Raw genomic sequence first — 18,541 nt, 5'->3', positions numbered from 1 at the left:
TGTGGCTGGAGGGAGTGGTAAAGTAGTAGAAGTGAGAGTGGATTATCCCAAGATGTTACCAGTTTTTTAAAAAACAGATTTTAGATTACAGAAAACTCCCTGGTGTGCTCAGTTATTTCTAGTTCTGATTCTGAAGTGTTGCTTTCAATTTAGTTGTGATTCTGTGACACAGAGAAAAATTACCTAATAAAACAGCTAGTAAGTGGCAGTAACCTGTTGCTTTCTTTGTGAATGATACAGCACCATGTATGTTGTCTGTGGCTCTGAACACCAGGTGTAGAGAAATCCCGTCATTAAGCAGCAGTTGGGGGGAAAGAAGTCTGAGAGACTGCAGCGCTGGAAGTCCATGTACACACACACAAACACACACACACATATCTGTATGTACATGTATGTATATACACATGCATATCAATATATATGTGTATATATACACACATACGTATACATACATATCAATATATATGTGTATATATAATGTTTTTCATTTTCTTTGGAATAAAAAATTTCTTTACTCTTTCTCCTCTTCTCCCTTACCTCCAATTGAACCTAAAATTTTGCCTCCATCCGTTCATCATAATTTTTAATGTTTTTAGTAGAAACGTATTTCATTCAAGTGTGCCAAATAGTTAACTTCCCTTTTTTTTTGTAATTCAGATCAGTCTCTATTTTTGAGCTTCAGTTGGTAGTAACTGCTTATTTTTTTGGTAACACTTTTTGAGGTATAATTGACATGCAATAAACTATACACATTTAAGGCAAACAGTTGGTAAGTTTACACGACTAAAGCGACTTAGCAGTAGCAGCAGCAGCGTACATGGTGAAAGCATCATCACAGTCAAGATAACGAGCATCACTGTCACTCCTGAAAGGTACCCTTGCCCCTTGGAGCTCTCTTTCCCACCCCTGTGTTCCTCTTCTTAAAATCACTCACCTTCTCTCTGTGTTACAGGTTAGTTTTCATTTCTCCAGGTTTATATAAATGGAGCCATGCATTTTGCGTTCTTTTTTGCCTCTTTTTCACTCAGCATAATTATTTTGAGAAAGCCATCTATGTTTTGTGTATTAGTAGTTGATTCCTTTTTATTGCTAAATAATAAGTACCCTGTTATGTGGATAAACTGCAGTTGCTTTATTTATTCAGGTGTGGGTTGTCCCACAGGACTTCCCTGGTGGCTCAGACGGTAAAGCATCTGTCTACGATGCGGGAGACCCGGGTTCAATCCCTGGGTTGGGAAGATCCCTTGGAGAAGGAAATGGCAATCCACTCCAGTCCTATTGCTTGGAAAATCCCATGGACAGAGGAGCCTGGTAGGCTAGAGTCCATGGGGTCGCAAAGAGTTGGATACGACTGAGCGACTTCACGTTCACGTGGATTGTCCCCAGGTTGGACTTATGATAAGTAAAGCTGCCATGAGCACCTTGTGTGTCTCTGTGTGGACATAGGCTTCCATTTCTCCCGGGTACATACCTAGGAGTACAGTGTCTGGCTTGTGTAGTAGGTGCACGCCCGTTTTGATGAAGTTGCCCAGCTGTCACACACAGCACACCGGTGGCACTGTTCTGCACATGCTCCCCGCACCCCTCCCCTGCCCCAGCAAAGGGTTAGCGCTGGCTGTGCGTCTTTGTCAGTGCTCTCTGTGCTCGTTCTGCTTAATTGTAGATGTTCCGGGGGTGGGGAAGTGGTGGGTGACAGACCTCACTCAGTCTCAGTTCAGTCGCTCAGTCATGTCTGACTCTTTGCGACCTGTGGACTGCAGCATGCCAGGCTTCCCTGTCCATCACCAACTCCCAGAGCTTGCTCAACTCATGTCCATTGAGTCGGTGATGCCGTCTAACCATCATCCTCTGTTGTCCCCTTCTCCTCCTGGCTTCAGTCTTCCCCAGCATCAAGGTCTTTTCCAGGGAGTCAGTTCTTTGCATCAGGTGGCCAAAATATTGGAGTTTCAGCTTCAGCATCAGTCCTTCCAATGAATATTCAGGACTGATTTTCTTTAGGATTGATTGGTTTGATCTCCTTGAAGTCCAAGGGACTCTCAAGAGTCTTTTCCAACACCACAGTTCAAAAGCATCAATTCTTCAGCACTCAGCCTTCTTTATGGTTCACCTCTCACATCCATATGTGACTACTGAAAAAACCATAGCTTTGACTATACAGACCTTTGTCGGCAAAGTAACGTCTCTGCTTTTTAATATGCTGACTAGGTTGGTCATAGCTTTTCTTCCAAGGAGCAAGCGTCTTTTAATTTCATGACTGTAGATCACTACATTTATGTTATTACTAATTTGTATTTAGTCATTACTAATTTGCATTTATGTTATGACTAATGATGTTGAGCGTCTCTTCCTATGTTTATTCACCCATCCTGATATCTTCTCTGATTAAATGTCTGTTCACACTTTTTGCCCATTAAAAGAAAATAAAGTTGTTTCAATTGAACGTTGATTCTTTGCGTATTTTGCATACAAATCCTTTGTCACATATCTACTTTGCAGATAATTTCTCCCAGTCTGTTGCTTGCCTTTTCATTTTCTTAATAGCATCTTTAAAGAACAGAAGTTATTAATTTTGGTGATGTTTAATTTATTATTCTTTTTCTTCTGTGAATCGTGCTCTTGGTATAGAAATTTTTGCCTAACTGAAGGTCACATGGATTTTTAAAATGTTTTCTTCTATCTTTTTGCATTTCTCCATTTCACATTTAGGTCTGTGATAAGTTTGAGTTAGTATGTGTTGAGAGCTAGGACTCCAAGTTGTGTGTGTTCTATTTTGCATGAAGCCACCACCTAGCTGATCCATCTCCATTTGTCTGGAAGATTTTCCCTGCTCAGCAGGGCTGTGTTTGGACCTTTGCTGAAAATCTGATGACCTTCTATGAGAGCGTGTAGTTTCGGGCTCTATTATTCTGTTTTGTGGACCTATTTTTGTATCATGATGCCAGTACCATACTTTAGAAGAAATCTCTAAGTCAGGTAATGTAAATCCTCCAACTTTCTTCTTCTTTCTCAAAGTTGTCTTGACTGTTTCTAAAGTCCTTTGCATTTCCATACAAGTTTGAGGATCAGCTTGTCACTTTCTAAAAAAAAAATCTTGTTGGTATTTTTGTTAGGATTGTGTTGAATCGACAGTTCATCTTGGGGAGACTTGGCATTTTAGCAATACTGAGTCTTGCAATCAGTGAAATAGTATATACACATCCATCTATTTAGATATCTCTGGGAGAGTAGAGGATCTGACCTCCTTTTTTCTGGCTGCATGTGCCATGAGCACCATGAGAACAGAAGGAAGGGTGGGCTTGTTGACTCTCATGCGGGACGGGTCATGCTTCCCTCTAGGGGAGAGCTCTGGCAGGGCTACTCCTCCTGTAAAGGATGTGGCTTCCCTGAGCCCGCAGCCCATGGTGTGTGGCTGGCCCTGTGGAGCTGGGTCTCCCTGGCCTGTGCCGACCCCCTGGATGTGGCTGTTGCTGTGGAGGAGCACTGTTCTTGGTCTTGGACACTGGTGTCTGTGTCTCCTACCAGCGTCTGGTAGACTGCAGTATGCTGGCTCATAAACTTGCCAGTCAGGTGAAGCCCCACACCTTCCAGAGCTGGAAGGAGGTGGCCGGGGGCGGGGACCGTGTTTATAGTGCAGAATGACTCCTGCCCACAAGGGCTGGAAACCTGACCAAACAGCTTTTTTCCTCTTGAGAATGTGAACCAAGGAACCCATAGACTCAGAGGTCAGCCTTGGACTTGGAGGGGAAGGGGTGTCACTGTCGAGGCTGGTTGGTGTGGGCCACATGCAGGCAGAGGGTCCCAGCTGGAGGTGGGGTGGGAAAAGGGAGAAGATAATTAAATGAGTTCCTTGTACTCTTTGAGTGCCAGTTACTGCTTAAGTGCTTTATGTGTGTTCACAGATCTAGTTCTCTAAGTACTCATATTAGGTAAATATGATCATTTATGTTTTGTATATAGGAAAAGTGAAGCATGCAGGGGTGAAGTGACTTCCTCAAGGTCGTACCTGGGTGGGAGTCTGGGCAGCTGAGCTCCAGGTCCCGTCTCTCAGCCACTCTGCTGACCTCTGCCCTGCAGGAAGTGCCCCTAAGATGGACACTTAGTTCCGAGTGACCTGTCGCCTTCCCTTGTCTCCAGATCTGGCGTGGCTCGGCCTTAGAGGTGATGTCCTGAAACCACACACCGTCTCTGTTTAAGCTCGCTTGCAGCCAGTGATCTTCCAGCACCTTCTGCTAGTTGTTCTATAAAAAGAAGGTCTTTTCTACCTATGGTGCTCCAGGAATGTTCCAGGGCCAAGTGAAAGTCCTTCTGAGTTTTGTTTTCATTTAGGCTGCTCTAGGTAGCAGCAGCAGCAGGTAGCCAACAACCCATCAGTGTCTGTCAGTTCCAGACACTCACCAGAGGTGGTGTTCTTTGACCAGGGTGGTTTGTTCCTGCTTGAACTGCGGGTCCCGTGCAGTGGGGGATGGGGCGAAGACGCCTTAAAGTCTCTCTTGTCTCCGCCGGCAGGCTTCCTTTTCATGATGACAGTGATGGTTCTTTTGACACAGTGAGTACAGCCCAAGCCTAATCAGACTTCTCAAAGGTCATCTTCTTGATGTCCTTAGAGTTATTTGTTACCGCAGGCAGATTAAAAACAAGGCCCAGGATGTTTGTCCTATGAATTATGTTAAAAATTGCTTTAACTTAAAAGTTGAAATTTGTTACAGAATTTGGTGTGTATTTTAGGAAGATGAATATATATTTTATTACAGAATGAGAAAACAGAAATATCCTCTGAGAAGCAGTATGTCCTTCTCACTGTTGGTCGTGGTGGTGTGGCTGTTTTCATAACTCTAGACTGTCATAACTGCTCAGGACTAAGAATTTTAAAACTGTTTTTTTCTGCCCCTTTGCTTTTAGGTAGATCTGCTGTATGATATTGTACTAGAAAATAAGAATCTCTCCTAATTTGTAAAAGAAAAAGATTTAATTCTTCCAGTAATTAGTTCCTACATTTATCAGTTTTCATGTTAGGAAATTTGATATGTTTTAAGGAACATAGATTTTGGGATTCTTTAAACCTGGGGAAATGACAGCTCTTTTACTTGGGAACTTACCTTTTAGGATCTCCCTTTTCCGATCTGCAAAATGGGGATTTCTACCTCAAGGGTCTCAGTGTGTATTAAAACACAGTAGGGCCCGGGCCGACACTTGGTATGGTAGGTGTTAAATAGGTGTTTCCCTTTTTACTTATAATCTAAATCTTTTATGCCGTGGTGAAAGCACACTTCCTTTCAGTTTGTTTGACCTAAAGGTAGCAAGTTGCTTTCAAGTTTCCTGACTTCTTTGATCCAGGGTGCAGGACAGTTGCTATTTATCATCCCTGACTAAATAATCTCATTTCCTTTAACCTTTGCTGGGTTGCACTTTCCTTCCCTTTATTCAACTATGTGGCTGGCTTTTTCCCAGGCTTTCTGCAGATTCTTCACATTCCTCTTAAGCCGCAGAGCTGGCTTGGACCCTAGCACTTAGTTGATGGGACAGAGCGAGTGGGGCTGATGGGCGTATGTTCTGTAACTGTTAATGTGCACTGGCGTGAAGGCCTCACCTTTAGCTTTCCGTGCTGCTTTTTCTGCTCTTGTTCACAGTGTTGAAAAGGCATGTAGGACTCCTGTCCTGCATGTATTTGGTTTATCTAAGTGATAGTAAATATTGATAGTTCTGCCCAGTTTGTATCTTTAGTCCAGACTCTCTCCCCGACACCAGGCTCACTTATCCAACTGTTTGACATCTCCATTCACACTCAGCTAACTAAGTCCCCAACCTTTCCCCACCAACCTCTACCATGGCCTTCCCGGCTTTAGTTGACTCTTTCCAGCTTCTCCAGCCTGTAAAGACGTGGAGTGGTTTTTGTCTCCTTTTTCTCTGACACCCACATGCAGTCTGTTAGGAAATCTGGTGGCCCTACCTTCACAATACGTCCATAGGCTGACCACAGTCCACCACTCCCACGTGGTTGTGAGCCTCCACTGTCTTTTGTTTAGAGGCCTTCAGTCACCTCCTGCAGATCTCCCCACAGTCCATCCTCGCAGGCCATGGATTAGAAGGCAGGGGGGTGATGGAATAGGTCCTGGACAACTCTCCTCACTGAAAACAGTCAAAATGTCGAGTGAGATGTTAAAACAAAAACATTTTAAACTCCTGCTCTGAGCTAGAAAAATGGTAATTATACCCAGAGCACAAAAGCTGAGTGAAAGCTGATGGTGGAGAGGCTACTGGGGACCCGAGCTAACTCTGAGGGCATCTATCCAGATGACCTTTAGTTCCTGTGTCCTCCCGGAGCCTGGGGACAGGAAGCAGAGCCCATTCCCACCGTCAGTGAGGAGCCTGGCGGGGCTCCCAGAGGTACTCATGAGAAGGGATTCACAAACCCACGGTCAGGGGCATTTTATCCCACTCCACTCCATGCTTTATAACTGGAAAAGCACGAACACCCAGTAAGGATGTGAATGGTTTGAAAAGCACAGTCAGTCTGCCCCCTCCCCCACCCCAAATGCATAGAGGACTCCAGCTGTTGGCTTGTTTCAGACACATGTGGGAAATTTATGAAGGCGATCCTTTTCTGGGTTTTGAAGCAGATCTCAATTTCATATGATCAGAACTGTATGGGATATCTTCTTGGACCATAGTTCAGTGAAGCTTGTGGCATGCTTGGGTTAGAAGTGCTAGCCTTGACTCAGTGTCTGTGGGGCTGTTGCTTGGGTCTGCTCAGCATGGTCCTCCTGCCTTCTTCCCTGGAGTGCGCCTTTTACCTGGACCCCTGATTAGTGTAAGTTGGTAAAGAATCTGCCTGAAATGCAGGAGACCCTGGTTCAATTCCTGGGTTGGGAAGATCTGCTGGAGAAGGGATAGGCTACCCACTCCACTATTCTTGGACTTCCCTTGTGGCTCAGCTGGTAAAGAATCCGCCTGCAATGTGGGAGACCCGGGTTCGATCCCTGGGTTGGGAAGGAAAATGCTACCCACTCCAGTATTCTGGCCTGGAGAATTCCATGGACTGTATAGTCCATGGGGTTGCAAAGAGTTGAACCTGACTGGGTGACTTTTACTTTCACTTTCTGGTTAGTGTGGGGCCTAGCAGTGCCTCAGTGATGATTGTAGTGATGGGCATGCAACCTGAACCAGACCAAAGTCATCTTCTAGGTGTGTTCTAGCTGGAGCTGCTGAAGAAGAGTATTTTTCCCAGTCTGGGCCCTGGAACTATTAGGTGTGACTCAGGGCTGCCCTGTGGCTACCTGCCTGGCCACCTGTCGGTCATGGCAGCCAGCCCAGAGTGCTGACACAGGGATACAGAAGGGAGTCCTCCAGTTTGCAGTTGGCTTCACTCTGCCCTTCCCAAGTCTTGGCTCTTTAGCTTGTTGTCAGATTTTGAGCTACTCCAACGTCTTCTGTGAGGAGCATCTCTTGTTTTTCTGGAGTCAGTTTAAGCATCGTTTTCCCTCAGTGAGAGCAGCATACCTTCGTTCTGCCTGTCTCCTCGCTGTGGTTTCATGTTCTCCTTTGCGGAGGCACCATCCACTTTCTGATATTCTTTGTAGTCCCCTGGTTGGTCCGCTTGTTGTTGACTGTGCGTCTGCCACACGGGAATGAGAGTTCCAAGAGGGCAGCAGTCCTGTTTGGCTCACTGGTAACCCCAGGCACCTGTAATCCACAGGACGTGCTCAAAGATACATCTCCAGCCAATGAAGGAAGCCCTTCAGCTAGTGTGCAGCAGTCCGTCATCTCACAAAGATGCAAAGCTCTGTCTGTAATTTGGTTATATCATAGAGAATACTTGACATTTGGGAATACATATTTGGGTTATATGCACAGAGAAAGTCTGAGAGGCTTGGGTGCTGGTGAGAATCAAGTTCCATGTTTTCAACATTCCTACCAGCCCAATAGGTGGCCTTGCAAGAGTCATGATTCTAGTAAGCTACATCTTTATTACACGAACTGTGATGATAACACGTGATCAAGAAGCAAAATATTTAAGGTCTTTATTTACAAAGATTTTCTATATAAGTGTTTTATTATGTTGGTTAAATATTTCTCCTGCTACTGCTAAGTCGCTTCAGTCGTGTCCAACTCTGTGCGACCCCATAGACGGCAGCCCATCAGGCTCCCCCGTCCCTGGCATGCTCCAGGCAAGAACACTGGAGTGGGTTGCCATTTCCTTCGCCAATCCTTTCTCCTAATATTTCTCCTAATGCTTTGCATTAACACAGTGTTTAAACTGTTAGTGCAATGGATGTGGTATTTATCTTTTAAAAAAAAAAAAAGCATTAAAAATCTCTCAAACGTTATTGACTTGACACTTGGCCTTCAGAAGGTCCAGTAGGACAAATAAGTCAACCTTTCCACAGGAGATCAGGGAGTCTGTTCTCTTTGATTAATCAGACCTTACACAACGATTTTAATAGGAAACATAGTTTAAATGTTTGATTTTCAGTTGTTGATGGAATTGAGTGGTTAGATGACTACTTTATATCTTGAAGGATGTCAGAAAACATTTGGCTTACCTGGGTCAAATCCAGCAAGCTGAGAACAGTTGAAAATTACTGTAGTCTGTGATCAAAGTGTAAGTATAATTAATTCACGGTCACAATTTAGAAAGGGGAGATAGTTGATATAGAAAGATTAGCTTTGGGGACTTTCCTGGTGGCTCAGTGGTAAAGAATCCACCTGCCAATGCAGGAGACATGGATTCGATCCCTGATCTGGGAAGATCCCACATGCCACGAAGCAACTAATCTCACGCACTGCAGTTATTGAACCTGTGCTCTAAGAGTCCAGGAGCTGCAACTATGGAAGCCTGCATGCCCTAGAGCCCATGTGGTGCAATAAGAGAAGCCTCTGCAGTGAGAAGCCTGCACAGCGCAACTAGAGAATAGCCCTCTGCTTGCCGAATTAGAGAAAGCCCGTGCAGCAACAAAGACCAGCACAGCCAAAAATAAATAAATAAAATTTTATATATATATATATATATATATATATGTATATATGTATGAGTTTGGTGTGGGGTATGCTCAGTTTGAAGTAACAGTAAAAGTACAGTCTGAAGGAACCTATTCAAGAGATCGTTGGAGATGAGAAGCTTGGGGTTCACATAATGGGCCAGAGGCATAGGTGTGGGAGTCGTTCTTAGAGGAGTGATGATGAAGCAGAGGCCTGGGGTGTGGAGACTGTCATATAGCAGAGCTGGCTCTCAGGGCTGGGGGAAAGGCCTGAGTACCAGGAGCCACCATGACTGCAACTCAGAGACAGCATGGAAGGCACGGCTCCTCAACTGGTTAGCCTGGGAAGGCGCCCTTAGAGCTCTGCTTCTGTTCCATGAGGGATACAGGATTCTTCAGAATCATGGCTTCCAGTTGGGTCAGATCACAGCCCTTGAAGATTGTCATCCCTGTTTTATAGGACATTTGACTGTGCTTCAGACAATACTGAGGCGGCTCAGTTCCTGAGCTGCAGCTGCTGGGTTAGGAGGCACCTGCCGGGTTAGGAGCCACCTCCTCTCTCTCGTGATGTATCTGGTCATGTCTGTGCATTCTGGACACTGTGCATGACTTACGCAGCACCCTAGGTCATATCCCTTCTGTGGACCGTATGACATCAGGAAAGAGATCCTAAACTCCAGCAGGGGCTTTTGTGGGGAAGAAAAGAACTCCACATGTTCAAGCTGGATTTAGAAAAGGCAGAGAAACCAGAGATCAAATTGCCAACATCCTTTGGATCATAGAAAAAGCAAGAGAATTCCAGAAAAACATCTACTTTTGCTTTATTGACTACGCCAGAGCCTTTGACTGTGTGGATCACAGCAAACTGGAACATTCTTCAAGAAACGGGAATACCAGACCACCTTACCTGCCTCCTGAGAAATATGTATGCAGGTCAAGAAGTAACAGTTAGAACTGGACATGGAACAACAGACTGTTCCAAATCGGGAAAGGGGTACGTCAGGTTGTATATTATCACCTTGCTTATTTAACTTATATGTAGAATATATCATGTGAAACGCAGGCTGGATGAAGCACAAGCTGAATCAAGACTGCCAGAAGAAATATCAATAACTTCATGGCAGAAAGCAAAGAACTAAAAAGCTTCTTGATGAAAGTGAAAGAGGAGAGTGAAAAAGTTGGCTTAAAACTCAACATTCAGAAAACTAAGATCATGTCATCTGGTCCCATCACTTCATGGCAAATAGATGGGGAAACAATGGAAACAGTGACAGACTTTATTTTCTTGGGCTCCAACTGCCGATAGTGACTGCAGCCATGAAATTAAAAGACGCTTGCTCCTTGGAAGAATAGCTATGACCAACCTAGACAGCATATTAAAAAGCAGAGACATTACTTTGCCAACAAAGGTCCATCTAGTCAAAGCTATGGTTTTTCCAGTAGTCATGTATGGATGTGAGAGTTGGACTATAGAGAAAGCTGAGCACCGAAGAATTGATGCTTTTGAACTGTGGTGTTGGAGAAGACTCTCGAGAGTCCCTTGGACTGCAAGGAGGTCAAACCAGTCAATCCTAAAGGAAATCAGTCCTTAATATTCATTGGAAGAATTGATGCTGAAGCTGAAACTCTTACTTTGGCCATCTGATGCAAAGAACTGACTCCTTGGAAGAGACCCTGATGCTGGGAAAGATTGAAGGCAGGAGGAGAAGGGGACAACAAAGGATGAGATGGTTGGATGGCATCACCGACTTGATGGACATGAATTTGAGCAAGCTCTGGGAGTTGGTGATGGACAGAGAAACCTGGCGTGCTGCAGTCTGTGGGGTCGCAAAGAGCCAGACACGACTGAGTGACTGAACTGCTAACTAAAAAGAACACAGACACATATCCAACTCTCACATCCATACGTGACTACTGGAAAAACCACAGCTTTGACTAGATGGACCTTTGTTGACAAAGTAATGTCTCTGCTCTAAATTTAATATGCTGTCGTTTGGTCATAGCTATTCTTCCAAGGCACAAACGTCTTTTAATTTCAGTGCACCCTACCTGTCACTGATAGTCAGCTTTGGGTCCCTATCTGTGGAAGCTGTGATGTAACTGATTGGGAGTGGGCCTGGGTGTCGAGGTTTCACACCTTCCGGGGGACTGTACTGTGTAGGACAGGGTTGGGATTAGTGGTCTGAGGCAGGCATGGCAGTCCTGGCCTTGTGTCAGTGATTGGTTTTGGATTCAGGGCTTAGTCCACTCAGTGCATGGCCCTCAGTCACTGGTTTGGAAGTGGACGCATGAGCTAATGAGGCCGGGCTAGACCCATGGAGGGTGGAGAGGCTTTCCCCTTGTTGGGTGTGAGCAAGGAGGCATGGAGCCCTGAAGCATGAGCGAGTGCATTTGCCTTACAGTGAGGCAGTGGAGGGCAGGGTGGGGCGAAGAGCGGACCGAGGTCTTTGACAATGTACCTGAGCCAGTGAATCCAGCTCTAGTCTGGACTTGATAAGATGTCATAAGTGTGATTAGTAGCTTACGCCAGTTTGAGTAGTAGTATTGTATTTTTAGCTGAAGTGTTCTGACTCACCGTTTGTGTAGTGAATACAATAACATTTCCTAAATCAGTTCCAAGTTTCTGGACGTGCAGAATGAAGGCATATAAAGAAGGTGTGATAGTGGGAGGTGACATCTGCACTGGCTTGAAAGTGTATCCTGCCAGCATCAATGTGCCTGCTTTTCTCTCCTTTATAAAATGTGAAGATTTAGAAGAGCCCCCTGTGTGTGGTGGAGAAGTGCAGGTTATAGATTAGGGGTGCAAATCCTACCTGTTAGCTGTTGACCCTGAGTGAGTTTGTTGACCAGCCTCTGTGTCCACTCTTGGTCTGTAAAATGGTGACACTGACACTTGCTTCGGAGTGACTACAAGACTTCAGTTAGTCCGTCCATGGACACAGGGCGCCCAGCACAGTGCCTGGGCCTGGGGGTGGACTGGGTCACATAGAATTGTTGAAATCTGTCCATTTTGGACATATAGAAATAGCAATTTCATATGGTTCTGCTGAACACATTTTTCATAATGGTCAGTCAGTTTAGTTCACTTGCTCAGTCATGTCCGACTCTTTGCGACCCCATGGACTGCAGCACGCTAGGCTTCCCTGTTCATCACCAACTCCTGGAGCCTGCTCAAACTCATTTAATAATGGTAGCTATTATTATTAAGAATAAGTGAAAACTGGGAACTGAACATGTCATCAGGATGGCTAAAAGCATTATTTTGGCTTCAAATAGTGTTCAGGGAAAGTTGTGTGTGTGTTTCATGGAGTTAGCTGTGTTCTCCTTCGTGTGATTTAAAACCTCGGCCAAAGAAGTAACTTACACGTTTAATTTTCAAGGCCATGCAGAGTGCTTAAATCTCAGGAAGACAGACTTTAATGATTTCATTCTTTAAAGGTTCAGCATCGCCAAGGCAGGGTTTTCATCTGTGAGACATGGTAGTGGGAGATTGCCTTCTGTGTACTATTTTGTCGAATATATGTGACTGGCTTATTTTTAATCTGGTAGCCCACACTCACGGTGCTTCCATGGTGAACAGAGTGGAGAGCACACGTGCGTGCAGCTTGTTCTCCGCACGCTCACTACGTGACAGCCCCTGGACTGAGGCCTGTGCTGACTGTGCTGTGTGTATTCTTCAAAAAGGGACATTTATACACAAAGGTGCTGAGGCTCGTGGAAGCCTGGGTTGCTCTGAGGCTGCACAGCTAGGGCTGGGGTGTTTTCGCAGAATTGATTCCATGCGAGTTTAGTGCTGGGGATGGCCACAGAGGCATAGAAAAGCTTCCCTGCTTCTGCACTTAGAAATTTAAGCTGCTGAGCTCTGGGCCCAGGGGGGCAGGGGCTCTTTCTGAGGTTGGTCTCCTCACATGATTTCATGTGGGACTCTGGAGGGGGCTTTTGAGTTAGGATTTGAACACCCTCTGACTTTCACTGGGGTTGGCCCCTGTCTTCAGATGGCCCTCATCTCAGCCGCTCTTCTCCCTCCAGGAGGAGGAAAGCTCTTTGAGGAGTTCTCTTCCTCTGCAGCGTGATCCTTACAGCCCACACCTCCTCTGAGCCAGGGAAGAAGCACCCCTTCCCTCTTCAGGTTGTGTGTGCATGCTCGTGCGCGTGTGCTCACTCAGTCATGTCCAACTTTTTGTGACCCCATGGACTGTAGCCTGCCAGGGTCCTCTGTCCATGAGATTCTCCAGGCAAGAACACTGGAGCACATTGCCATTTCCTCCTCCAGGGGATCTTCCCGATACAAGGATGGAACCCGAGTCTCCTGTGTCTCCTGCATTGGCAGGCGGATTCTTTACCTCTGAGTCACCACGTTGCTTGACAGCAGAGTGTTGGTTTCCCTTTGGCCTAAGGAGATTTTCCTTAAAGTAAAAAAGGCAGTAACGTATGTCAAGACACTTTGTATGTGGTGAATTGCTCGTCAGATGTGAGTTATTTTTATCATGATTCCTTCTGGAAAGGGTCAGACCTGCAGTAGGTGGTCAGTTCTACATGTAGTCCCATGGCAGCTGGATTTCTGTTCCTCCCATCTCACGACTGGAGAGATCAACGTTTTCTTCATTCCTGAAGCTGGTCTGAGAGCCCAGGTGAAACATGGCATCCTCACAGAAGGTCACGGCTTCTCTATGGAAATGCAGACTCTGAAAGAAGCTGCTCTGATTCTCAGGGTACAGGGAGGGTTCCACAGCCCTGAATGATGAGGTCCTCATGGGTCTGAGAAAGCACTGTGTTTTCCTATGCTCTGACCTCTGTCAGTAGCTGACCGCCTGCTACTAGGACTGTGATATAAACACTGTAGCGTTTGAAAACTGCTAAACCCCAGAGGTCCAAACATTTTGAGTCTGATTCTTAAGTCAGAAAGAAAATAACAGGCTGTTTTAAAAGCACGGTGAGAACTTCATTAGAAGTGAGGAAGGGGCGGGAAGCCCTCTTGTGGCTCCTGCGCTTGGACCACCCGGTGCACAGGGCTCCTCAGTCCTAGAAGAGTGCAGAGCGGGACACCCAGATCCTGTATGTCTCTGGCTGGTCCTCCCAGACCCTTATTCTGTTCTTCAGTTGCTCAGTCATATCTGACTCTTTGTGACCCCATGGACTGCAGCACATCAGACTTCCCTGTCCTTCATCCTTTACCATCTCCTGGAGTTTGCTGAAACTCATATTCATTGAGTCAGTGATGCCATCCAGCCATCTCATCCTCTGTTGTCCTCTTCTCCTCCTGCCCTCAGTCTTTCCCAGAATCAGGGTCTTTTCTAATGAGTCAGCTCTTCTCATCAGGTGGCCAAAGTACTGGCGCTTCAGCTTCAGCATTAGTCCTTCCAATGAATATTCAGGGTTGATTTCCTTTAGGATTAACTGGTTTGATCTCCTTGTAGTCCAGGGGACTCTCAAGAGTCTTCACCAACACCACAGTTCAAAAGCATCAATTCTTCGGCGTTCAGCCTTCTTTATGGTCCAACTCTCACATGCATACATGACTGCTAGGAAGACCATAGCTTTGATGGCCTTTGCCGTCAAAGTAATGTCTCTGCTTTTTAATACGCTGTCTAGTTTTGTCATAGCTATTCTTCCAAGGAGCAAGCGTCTTTTAATTTCATGGCCGCAGTCACCATCTGCAGGGATTTTGGAGCCCAAGAAAATGAAATCTGACACTGTTTCCACATTTTCCTCATCTATTTGCCATGAAGTGATGGGACTCAAATGGACTGGAACGGGTGAATTTAACTCAGATGACCATTATATCTACTACGGCAGGCAGGAATCCCTCAGAAGAAATGCAGTAGCCATCACGGTCAACGAAAGAGTCCAAAATGCAGTACTTGGATGCAATCTCAAAAAAGACAGAATGATCTCTGTTCGTTTCCAAGGCAAACCATTCAATATCACATTAACACCCAAATAAGATGTCCTTTTCATTATAGGGGACTGGAATGCAAAAGTAGGAAGTCAAGAAACACCTGGAGTAATAGGAAAATTTGGCCTTGGAATACGGTATGAAGCAGGGCAAAGACTAATAGAGTTTTGCCAAGAAAATGCACTGGTCATAGCAAACACCGTCTTCCAACAACACAAGAAAAGACTATACATGGACATCCCCAGATGGTCAACACTGAAATCAGATTGATTATGTTCTTTGTAGCCAAAGATGGAGAAGCTCTATACAGTCAACAAAAACAAGACTGAGAGCTGACTGTGGCTCAGATCATGAACTCCTTATTACCAAATTCAGACTGAAATTGAAGAAAGTAGGGAAAACCACTAGACCATTCAGGTATGACCTAAATCCAATCCCTTATGATTTTACAGTGGAAGTGAGAAATAGATTTAAGGGACTAGATCTGATAGAGTGCCTGACGAACTATGGAATGAGGTTCATGACATTGTACAGGAGACAGGGATCAAGACCATCCCCATGGAAAAGAAATGCAAAAAAGCAAAATGGCTGTCTGGGGAAGCCTTACAAAGAGCTGTGAAAAGAAGAGAAGTGAAAAGCAAAGGAGAAAAGGAAAGATATAAGCATCTGAATGCAGAGTTCCAAAGAATAGCAAGAAGAGATAAGAAAGCCTTCCTCAGTGATAAATGCAAAGAAATAGAGGCAAACAACAGAATGGGAAAGACTAGAGATCTCTTCAAGAAAATTAGAGATACCAAGGGAACATTTCATGCAAAGATGGGCTCGATAAAGGACAGAAATGGTATGGACCTAACAGAAGCAGAAGATATTAAGAAGAGGTGGCAAGAATACACAGAAGAACTGTACAAAAAAAGATCTTCATGACCCAGATAATCATGATGATGTGATCACTGACCTAGAGCCAGACATCCTGGAATGTGAAGTCAAGTGGGCCTTAGGAAGCATCACTACGAACAAAGCTAGGGGAGGTGATGGAATTCCAGTTGAGCTATTTCAAATCCTGAAAGATGATGCTGTGAAAGTGCTACACTCACTATGCCAGCAAATTTGGAAAACTCAGCAGTGGCCACAGGACTGGAAAATGTCAGTTATCATTCCAATCCCAAAGAAAGGCAATGCCAAAGAATGTTCAAACTACTGCACAATTGCACTCATCTCACATGCTAGTAAAGTAATGCTCAAAATTCTCCAAGCCAGGCTTCAGCAAAACGTGAACCATGAACTTCCTGATGTTCAAGCTGGTTTTAGAAAAGGCAGAGGAACCAGAGATCAAATTGCCAATATCCGCTGGATCTTTGAAAAAGCAAAAGAGTTCCAGAAAAACATCTATTTTTGACTATGCCAAAGCCTTTGACTGTGTGGATCACAATAAACTGTGGAAAATTCTGAAAGAGATGGGAATACCAGACCACCTGACCTGCCTCTTGAGAAATCTGTATGCAGGTCAGGAAGCAACAGTTAGAACTGGACATGGAACAACAGACTGGTTCCAAATAAGAAAAGGAGTACGTCAAGGCTGTATATTGTCACCCTGCTTATTTAACTTATATGCAGAGTACATCATGAGAAATGCTGGACTGGAAGAAGCACAAGCTGGAATCAAGATTGCCGGGAGAAATATCAGTAACCTCAGATATGCAGGTGACACCACCCTTATGGCAGAAAGTGCAGAGGAACTAAAGAGCCTCTTGATGAAAGTGAAAGAAGAGAGTGAGAAAGTTAGCTTAAAGCTCAACATTCAGAAAACGAAGATCATGGCATCTGGTCCCATCACTTCATGGGAAATAGATGGGGAAACAGTGGAAACAGTGTCAGACTTTATTTTTGGGGCTCCAAAATCACTGCAGATGGTGACTGCAGCCATGAAATTAAAAGATGCTTACTTCTTGGAAGGAAAGTTATGACCAACCTAGATAGCATATTCAAAAGCAGAGAGGTTTCTTTGCCAACAAAGGTCCATCTAGTCAAGGCTATGGTTTTTCCTGTGGTCATTAATAGATGTGAGAGTTGGACTGTGAAGAAGGCTGAGCGCCGAAGAATTGATGCTTTTGGACTGTGGTGTTGGAGAAGACTCTTGAGAGTCTCTTGGACTGCAAGCAGATCCACCCAGTCCATTCTGAAGGAGATCAGCCCTGGGATTTCTTTGGAAGGAATGATGCTAAAGCTGAAACTCCAGTACTTTGGCCACCTCATGCAAAGAATTGACTCATTGGAAAAGACTCTGATGCTGGGAGGGGTTGGGGGCAGGAGGAGAAGGGGACGACAGAGGACGAGATGGCTGGATGGCATCACTGACTCGATGGACGTGAGTCTGAGTGGACTCCGGGAGTTGGTGATGGACAGGGAGGCCTGGCGTGCTGCGATTCATGGGGTTGCAAAGAGTCGGACATGACTGAGCGACTGAACTGAACTGAACTCAACTGATGGGACTAGATGCCATAATCTTAGTTTTTTGAATGTTGAATTTTAAGCCAGCTTTTTCACTCTCCTCTTTCACCTTCATCAGGAGGCTCTTTAGTTCCTCTTTGCTTTCTGCGATAAGGGTGGCCTCATCTGCATATCCGAGGTTATTGATATTTCTTCCGGCAGTCTTGATTCCAGCTGGTGCTTCATCCATCCTGGCATTTGTACTCTGCATTTGTACTCACATGTTGTACTCTGCATATACGGTAAATAAGCAGAGTGACAATATATAGTCTTGACGGAGTCCTCTCCCAGTTTGGAACCAGTCTGTTGTTCCATGTCCGATTATGACTGTTGCTTCTTGATCTGCATACCGATTTTTCAGGAGGCATGTAAGGTGGTTTGGTATTCCCATCTCTTGAAGAATTTTCCAAAGTTTGTTGTGATCCATACAATCAAAGGCTCCAGTGTAATCAATGAAGCAGAAGTAGATGTTTTTCTGAAATTCTCTTGCTTTTTCTATGATCCAAAAGATGTTGGCAATTTGATCTCTGGTTCCTCTGCTGCTGCTGCTGCTAAGTCACTTCAGTCGTGTCCGACTCTGTGTGACCCCATAGACAGCAGCCCACCAGGCTCCCCTGTCCCTGGGATTCTCCAGGCAAGAGCACTGGAGTGGGTTGCCATTTCCTTCTCCAATGCGTGAAAGTGAAGTCGCTCAGTCATGTCCGACTCTTAGCGACTTCATGGACTGCAGCCTACCAGGCTCCTCTGTCCATGGGATTTTCCAGGCAAGAGTACTGGAGTAGGGTGCCATTGCCTTCTCCACTGGTTCCTCTACCTTTTCTAAATCCAACTTGTACATCTGGAAGTTCTTGGTTCACGTACTGCTGAAGCCTAGCTTGAAGGATTCTGAGCATTACCTTGCTAGCATGTGAAATGAGTACAGCTGTGCAGCAATTTGAGCATTCTTTGGCATTGCCCTTCTTTGGGATTGGAATAAAAACTGATCTTTTCCAGTCCTGTGGCCACTGCTGAGTTTTCCAAATTTTCTTGTATATGGAGTGCAGCACGTTAACGGCATCATCTTTTAAGATTTGAAATAGCTGCACTGTAATTTCATCACTTCCACTAGTTTTGTTCATAGTGATGCTTCCTAAGGCCCACCTGACTTCGCATTCCAGGATGTCTGGCTATAGGTGACCAGTCT

At 45.0% G+C, this 18,541-nt stretch overlaps 1 protein-coding gene across 5 annotated transcripts in view; it reads left to right on the top strand.

Moving 5' to 3' along the window:
• Positions 1-18,541, top strand: part of HSF2BP (heat shock transcription factor 2 binding protein) — an 87,426-nt gene that overhangs the window by 52,063 nt on the left and 16,822 nt on the right. Inside the window, exon 8 of one of the 5 annotated variants that reach the window (XM_061422825.1) lies at positions 241-15,346. The exons of the other annotated variants lie outside the window; for them this stretch is intronic. Coding sequence (XP_061278809.1) covers positions 241-587 — 347 coding nt within the window. The 3' untranslated portion in view covers positions 588-15,346. Of the gene's footprint in view, positions 1-240; positions 15,347-18,541 lie in introns of those variants that run through there. 5 annotated transcript variants of the gene reach the window in all.

The sequence above is a fragment of the Bos javanicus genome, chromosome 1, assembly GCF_032452875.1.
Source record: "Bos javanicus breed banteng chromosome 1, ARS-OSU_banteng_1.0, whole genome shotgun sequence".
In the NCBI taxonomy this organism is placed as follows: Eukaryota; Metazoa; Chordata; class Mammalia; order Artiodactyla; family Bovidae; genus Bos; species Bos javanicus.
This window is presented reverse-complemented; position numbering and strand designations above follow the sequence as displayed.